The 8,196-nt window shown below is 48.9% G+C and overlaps 1 protein-coding gene across 1 annotated transcript; it reads right to left on the minus strand.

The window, feature by feature from the left end:
* Window positions 1–284: 284 nt before the first annotated feature.
* On the minus strand, window positions 285–8,196 carry Dynll2 (dynein light chain LC8-type 2). Its single transcript, XM_008842711.1, has 3 exons — window positions 7,997–8,196; window positions 4,610–4,748; window positions 285–2,287 (listed from the first exon to the last, which is right to left on the minus strand). Exons 2-3 carry the CDS (start codon window positions 4,739–4,741, stop codon window positions 2,150–2,152), a joined length of 270 nt encoding a protein of 89 aa, XP_008840933.1. The 5' UTR covers window positions 4,742–4,748; window positions 7,997–8,196; the 3' UTR covers window positions 285–2,149.

Consider the following 8,196-nt stretch of genomic DNA (forward strand, 5'->3'; position numbering starts at 1 on the left):
TCCCATCAAGGCTCCAACTGTTGGTTACTAACCAGTAAAGGACGACAAGGTAGGGGTCTACAGTCCCTTCTTAATTTGTTGGTACCTCATTGTCCCAGAGCTGGTCTCCCCAAGATCCAGGCAACCAACTTCCTATCTGAAACCCTTCCTATCTCCAACACTCAACAGCTCATTACCCAGTTTATTACCTAGATAACACTTCCTCTACTTCACCCTGAACCACCACTTCACCCCCACCGTGTGGCACCAAGCTAACCCTTCACCCCCAAAGAAACCCCAACAGCTCAGAAGTTCATCAATCAACCTTTAATGTCCAAAAGAGGCGTGGATGCAGAGCATAGATGTGGCAGGGTCTCAGCTCCTGCTCCAGAAATGAGAGATGAACAAAAACTAGACACTTCCAACTGGCCAGAGTCTGGGAGGGCAAGGAAACACAGATCTGGGCATTCATTAAAAAAATAAAACCTAAAATCAAACACTCAATCTTGTACCCAATGAAAGATCTGAAGGACAGGGAACTCAGTTACCACCCCAGTTCCCACCCTCCCCTTGCCAGCACTTTAAAAAAAGAAAAAAAAAAAAAAACAAAAAAAAACCTCAATACACACTAAGGGGTTGGGGAGTGGGCATTCTCCTGCCCACCAAGAACAGACTGGGGGAAAAAAATGAGCTGGGTTTCCCCACCTGCCACAGTGTCAACCCTACACAAGAGATCTGAATGTGATTCATGAAAATCAGCAGCTCCATCAGCATTAACAACCCCCACCCACCCAATCCTACACCAACAGACAAGGTTTCTACACCCTCCGGGGAATCTCCTCCCATTCACAGCCCCAGTCCACCTCTGATATATGGAGCTTCACCACTGCATGGCAGACCTCTTCAGGAGCCCCTCTTGTCCTCATTACCTCCATGCTCACCTCCCACCAAAGGCTGTGACCAGCTACAGGTTCCCCTCCACCCAGACCCACCTCCAGGGTAGATGGCAGTATGGTCATCTTATCCTGAGTGACCTTCAAAAAAACCTTCTCAGGGAGCAGACAGCTGTAGGGCAAAAGCAGAGTATCCCAGCTAGATGACTGAGAGGGGTGAAATCTACCAGTCCTTACCCTACAACAGGTAACACAAAAGCCCATGTAGAACTGTGTCTACCTACCCAAACATCCTAGAGATACCACTTGTCCTGCCCCTGCCCTCCCCTCTACCCCAAACCCACCCACACACACAGACATACACACAAACATACACAAAGGAGAATCAAGGGAGACATTGATTTGGTTTGATTGGTAAGACCTAACTAAGGAACTAGAGTCACGAAAAATTCCCTTGCCAGCCCACAACAGGGGCTGCTCTAAGAGAACTCAGAGGAATGAGAAAAATGAGGGCTAAGCAGGGAGCAGACAGAAGAATGTAAAGGGGAAAAAAAGTCAAGCTAATCCTACTCCCAACATCTCCCTAACAGGGCAGGAAGAATAAAGGAAGGAAGTCCACAAAGACACAGCCCTTACTCAGAAATCCAGACAAAGACAGCAAGACAAGTCTGCTCCCCACTCCCACACACCACAAACATCGCAGGGCCCCTTAAAGACTCCACCCCCACCCACCCCTGCCCCAAGCCATAAAATCACAGTTCAGTGGACTATTCTCCCTGGTACTAGATCAATCCCCCCACCTCCTTTCTATCCCTCTCTCCTTGCCAATCCTAACACTGTCCCTTCACAGCCTCCCTGGCCCTCCTAAAGCAACATCCACTGCCAGGGAGAGGCAGAGAACCATTTTCCACCTCCAGAGACCTATTTCTTTTCCTTGACCCTCCTAGTCTTTCTGGCTTTGTTGAGGGCCTTTTATTTCATAGAGGGAGAGAAAGAGAAAAAGGAGGGGTGGGAGAGATTTCCTAGTGCAATACAACCAAAAAATATTTTAAGTCTTAAAAAATAAACATAAAGCAGCCTTCTTCCCCAGGCAACTAAACAGAAAGAAGTTTGGTTTTTGTTTACTGCGACATACACATGAAATCGAGTATACAGTCCATGCAGTAGCACAGCCATTGGAGAGGACATCCTGATGCTGGCCCCAGTGCAAAACAGTCCCAGCAACGCCGCCTGCTTGCCATCGCTGCCACCGCCACTGACACCTTCACCATGGCCACCTAGCCTGACTTGAAAAGGAGGATTGCAACTTGACCCAAGTAAAAATAGATGAAGTGCTTTGTCTCGTGTGTGACATAGCTGCCAAAATTTCGGCCCACGATACAATGCCAGGTGGGGTTATATTTCTTGTCAAACTCCTAAAAAAAAAAAGGGGTGGGGAATAAAGGGGGGGTTAGAGAATGAGAAATCAAAATGGGAGGCCTCCCAGCAATTCCAGCACCCACTTTTAGTTGTACCCACCCCACCCTGCCCCCCGAGCCCAGGGCCTCAGCTTGAACTTCAGAAGCTCAGGTTCTAAGGCTGGTGAGGACACTCCTCCCCTCATCAATAATGGAACACCATAAAGACTCCTTATTTCTCCCCACCAAGCCTCTCACACACTACACCCTGATCACTTCTCCTCCCTCTAGCTACAGCGCACCCTGTGATTCCTCAGGAAGATCAGAGAAGACAGTGGAATGGAGGACCATTCCAGAAGTGGGAATTAGAAACTCTGCCTCACACATTACTAAACCAGCATTTCCAAATGCTCTAAACAAGGACAATGGAACAAATGGCGACTAAACATCAGAAGTACCAAGAAGCAGCTGTGTAGAACCATGTGTGCACTTTGTGCACCGGAATGAGGACTCTATCTTGAGACCAAGGCAATTTCCTCACACCATAAAATCTCCCAATTAATCAGACAGGCAGCCCCCAGCACACTGTGGCTCAGCCTGCAGTTCAGTTCTAGATGCATCCTGCAACAGGTGTGAAAGGGCAGTAGCCCTCTGCCATGGGCCCATCAATGCTGCCAACCTTGGGGCTCTCTGTCCCATTGGATGTCAACATCCTTGTCTGACCTCCTCAAAGCCCCCAAACTACATAACCTAGGAGGTACCAAGGATCAGAGGAAACTAAATGCCATCTTCAATCCTGTTTCCAGACTCTGTATAATGTAGGAGAGCCATTGTCACTTCCCTGGGTCACAATTCTTCCCACAGCAAATAAGGAAAGTACACCAGAAAATCTCTAAGGGTTCCTTCTGGCTCAGTCTCCAATTCTACATTCTCTCCCTGGGTGGGCTGGCAAGGGCTTCAGTCAGAAATGAGCTAGCATCCCCACTGACTCTGTACCCTTAGCTCCATACAAAAGGTTTCTCATGCCTCCAGTTTCCTCTTCTGATCCTACTGGAGATCCTATTGGAGACTCTACCGGTCACAACCTACTGCTATGCACCAGACTGCTACTACTTTTGTGCATCCTTTTTGGAATGCCAGAGCTTAGATGACCAAAGACTGGGCCATTCCTCTAGTGGACATGGGTCTTACTGGAGGCTTAGCTGTCTCTTCAGTGTTAACCATTCATTTTGGAATTTTTCAGGAACCAAACTTACCCTAATATTGATCACCCAATTATAGTCATCCCTCTGTATCTGTAGGTTCTACAACCATATATTCAACTAACCATAGACTGAAAACATTCAGGAAAAACTGTATCTGTATTGAACACGTACAGATTTTCTTTTGTCATTCCCTAATAGTTTCTGCAGAAATCAAGGGATATTCAAGGTCAGTCTTTTCTTGTATGTTTTGAGACAGGTCTCTCTGTAGCTCTAGCTGGCCTGGAACTCACTATGTAGACCAGGCTGGCTCTACCTCAGAGATCCACCTGCCTCTGCCTCCAGAGTGCTGGGATTAAACACATGTGCCACTGAGCCTGGTAAGCCCATTCTCTTCTTAATAGAGGGCGCGGGCAGGTCATAAAGGTACCTGCCACCAAGCCTGATGACCAGAGTTTAATTCTCAGGATCCACATGGTGAAAGGAAAGAACCGACTACAGTAAGATGTCCACTGACCGCCACATGGATGTCATAGAACATGGACACAAAAAATAAATGTAATTAAAAAAAGAATATGGGGAGGGGATGTAGTGATGTTGGGGTGGAGAGGGGGCTGAATATAACCAGAAGATATTGTATGAAATTCTCATATCAAAGATATTTTTAAAAGATTATAGGGAAAATAGGATGGTGCAGTACCTAAATCCTTTTTTAGGGAAAGAAATGAGAACGTCCCACATCATGAGGACTATATAGGGCACCCCACTTTAAATGATGCAGTTCTCTAGAATCTCTACATGATCACAGTAGTCATTCAATTGCACTTCATCGTAATTTTGAATATTTCTGAATTGGGTCAGTAATATTAGTTCTAAAGCTTCTCTGCATAGCATTCCCCTTTCCCAGTGCCTCGCAGTAACATAATTATCTGTAAAATTAACATGCACACCCTCAGCAAAGCTCTTACAAATTCCTCAGGTGGCTGCTTTGGCAAGTCAAATCACTCCTTAATTGTCTGCTTTACAAGTTGCCAGGGTTTTATCTGTATGCGATATACCCACTTTCTCACAAACTCTGCCTGCCCTGACCTCCCTCTTGAGTGCAACTCAGCTGCTAATCCCAACACCCCTGGCATACCTTCTTGATATAGGCAGCAATGTCCTTCTCTATGTTGTATTTCTCCATAGCCTGTGTGGCACAGTCAACAGCATCCTGCTGCATGTCCTCAGACATGTCTGCATTCTTGATCACTGCCTTCCGGTCAGACATTGTGACACTGCAATATGAACAGAAAAGCAAGGTGAACTGAGCTGTGGGCATGAGGTCTCAGTGCAAGAGGGTAGTATAGAAGGTGGAGTATGCAAAACACAGGCAGGAGGCATTAAGAGGAAGCTTAGAAGCTTTTAGCAGAAACACAGTCCCCACCCTTGGAAATACAGGACAAGCAGGAAAAAAGACATAACCAGTCATGCTTCTATCATATGAAAAGTGAGGTTTTTTCCAAATCTTAATAGCTCTTTCGTTTATTCTGAACAGCAATAATAGTCAAAGTGATACTATATCACCTAACTGTATCTTTCCACCAGTTAGCCTTTTTGTTTTTATGTCACATTTGTAAAATGGGACTGCCTGGGTTATACTAGTGGTAAAACTAGAACACCTGAACAGAATAAGCCCTTGGTTTAATGACCATTATACACCATTGCTCTCACAGCAGAAAAAAGTAGAAATCAGTAGCCCTGACTTTTGGTCCTGACTTTGAACCTCTGTGGTCTTGGCAAGTCATTCGGCCTTTCTGTATCGATTACTTCCATTTTAGCAATGAGGTCAGCTCTCAATTGGAGGTTGTTTAAGAATTAACTAAGGTTATATGAGAGCACCTGCAAACAAGGAGCATCTACACAAGGGGCTGTACATCAGCCAGGCTCAACCACCACCTGTTTTTGTAAGACAAAGTTTTACAGGAACACAATACAATAGCAGAGGTGAGTAGTTAACTGGAGACTGTACTTCCCACGAAGCCTAACATATTTATTGTCCCTTCACAGATAAAGGGCCAGCTCCAGTTCAGTACCAGAAAATGGGGGGTGGTGCACACATTCCAGGCCACCAATGTCCAGTGAGGGGAAGTGTTAAAAATGACCTTCTCCTGAGTATCAAAGGCTGACATGCCCCTAATTGGGTAGAGAAGCTGTCACATGTCATCACATTGTAGCCTTCCTTCTGTTCCCCCACTCATTACAATGTTTAATATTTAAAACAATACAATTTTGGAACCCTAGCTTTAAGACATGACTGCAAAAATGATCTGTCATTTCTATGAATTTGTGCTTCCTTGTGTAAAATTTAATTGTTCATTCAAAACACTGATGAAGTGAAAAATACTATGTTGGGGAAAATATGGAGACCTTCTTTTCTCTAAATAAAAACAGGGCCATGTGTGGTGGCTCACAACTGAAACCCTAACAGTTGGGAGGTAGAGGCAAGATGATCAGGAGTTCAAGGCAAGCCTAGGCTACCATGAGACCCTGCCTCAAACAAAATAAGAACACAAGATTGGGAAAAACCTGGAGATGGGGGAGGAGGGGGAGAAGGGTAGACACATGAAGACTAAGAAATGTGAGACTGTCATTTTTATAGCCTTGTTTCGAAGCCATGCTTCCTGGGCCATAACATTCATCAGACAGTAACCAGACTTCTGAGGCTGACCCTGCATGACCCTTCCTCAGAGAAGAATCCCAAGAGGGCTAACCAGACTCTCCTGGCAGCCTACAGCATACTTCACAGAAACAAAAGGAATGAGCTGCAAAATCCTGCCTTCTGTCCTTGACTACAGTCCCATCACACAGAAGTATCAGTTGCTCTCCCTCCACCCCTAAAGCACCACTCACAGCCCAGCCCAGTGGAAAAAAAAAAAAGGCTATCCATCTGGGTATGACACAAGGCTACAGAGAAGCCTGACTGCTCAAGGAGAGATTCCTGATATATTCCACCTGACTCTGAGTTCACACTAGCCTGTGGGCTGGATGAGATGTAAAGAAAAACACAATTCCCACCCATCAAATGCACAGAATGCACGCTGCGGTGGGCTGCCAAGCAGAGAGCCCTTGGCTGCATCCATGACACCTTGGCCTGGCACCGTCAAACTAAGCAAGTCTTGTTCCACTTTAGCAGACACTGGGAGAGCAAAGGCGTATCTTTTAGCTCAGCAACCTCTACCCCATACACCAGAGAAGTCAGACCATTAAGAGGAAGGCTGTGGTGCTGAGGAAAGGTCAGGAGATGCCTACTCAAGGCTGACTAGCTATGTGACCTTGGGCAAACAAACATCATGTTTAAAAATAATAGTTAAAATAAGAGAAATGGGCGTTCTCAATGAGTTTTGAGCAAAGGTAGGCAGCAGCACAGAAGAGTTTAATATGACAAGGCTTTTCCAGAAGTCAAGAAATACAATGTCACCTGGTCACGTATTCCAGGTTACCACTCAGAAGGGGGAACTGTACAAATCAAGAGGTGTTGGGGGAGGGGTCTGGTTACAGATAAGCATAAAATGGGCACCATTTTGGAAAAAAGCTCACTTGCTTCAAAGGTCTCATCCCCAAAGTGCAAAGGATTAACTTTGACACAGTAATTAAAAGCCATCTTACTCTCCAGAAGAGAGCCTGCGATTACATAATGCCAGTCTTGTGACAATACCACGATTCTTCACCCCTGGCCCCTCGGGCCAGAGAAAGGTAAGTCCCAGCCCCAACCACCCCTATCTATGCAAGGTGCCAGGGCCACAAGGATAGGGAGATGCCGGGCTGGCTCTTCCTTCCTGGGGTGAAAGGGGACAAGGGTCTGGGCCTCCAGATAAAAGGATGGCCAGAGGGCCCCAAGCCAGCTTCCTCAGTCACGAGCCAGGAGCTCCGGTGGAAAGCGAATGGGGCACTCCGGGACAGCTCCCATTCTGGGTCCCTCCTGAGACAAAAAAGAGCTAAGCCTCGGATGCCCCGGACCGCCTTCCACCACTCGCGCACACACACAAACTCTACTCCGTCCCCTCGGATCTCCAAGGGGGCCGTATCCACCATTGTGCCCTCCAGAGGGCAGCGGCCCCGAAGGGCAGCACCTGGGGAATGAAGGAGCATCCACCGGCGGGCCTCCCCGCCTCCCGCCCGCGCCTCCCGGCCAGGTCCGCAGGCCGCGCTCGGTCAGCCGCCCTCCCCCTCCAGGCCTGGAGCGGCGCCGGGGTGACGGGAGTCCGCGGCGCAGGAAGGACGCCCCAGAGGATGGCGACCGCAGGAGGAGCCGCGTCACGCCCGAGGCCTCTCCACCCCTCCTCCCCGCCGGCCCCGGACACCCGAGGCCTCCAGCGACGCAGGGAGTCTCCCCAGGCTGCAGGAGCGCCAGCGCGGGGCCTCCACCGTCCCCGGAGCGCAGGGTGGTTCAGCCCGCACCCGGCAGCCCGCTCCAGGCCTCGGGGTCCGGCCCGCCCGGGTCGCGGGGAGGCCGCGGCTGGAACCCGCCTGGGGCCCAGCTCACCTTCACGCAGGCGAGTCCGCACAAGCCCCTGGGGAGCAGCTCTGGGCTGAGGCAGAGCGCGGGCAGGGGCGGTGTCCCCTGGGCTCGTCCTGCAGCAGCCGCCGCCGCCGCGGTGTCCCCGCTCCCGCAGCCCCCGGCCGAGCGCTCGCACCGCCGTCCGCCCTCCGAGCTTCCCCGGCCGCCCGCGCTCAACCTAGCGC

This window comes from Nannospalax galili, unplaced genomic scaffold (genome assembly GCF_000622305.1).
Source record: "Nannospalax galili isolate Female #2095 unplaced genomic scaffold, S.galili_v1.0 scaffold879, whole genome shotgun sequence".
Taxonomy (NCBI): Eukaryota; Metazoa; Chordata; class Mammalia; order Rodentia; family Spalacidae; genus Nannospalax; species Nannospalax galili.

Bases quoted from the DNA above. Each gene is read 5' to 3' on its own strand.
- Dynll2 (XM_008842711.1), bottom strand. From the start codon at position 4,741: ATGTCTGACCGGAAGGCAGTGATCAAGAATGCAGACATGTCTGAGGAC. The intron at 2,288-4,609 runs GTATGCCAGGGG...TTTTTTTTTTAG, and splicing joins TTGCTGCCTATATCAAGAAG to GAGTTTGACAAGAAATATAA.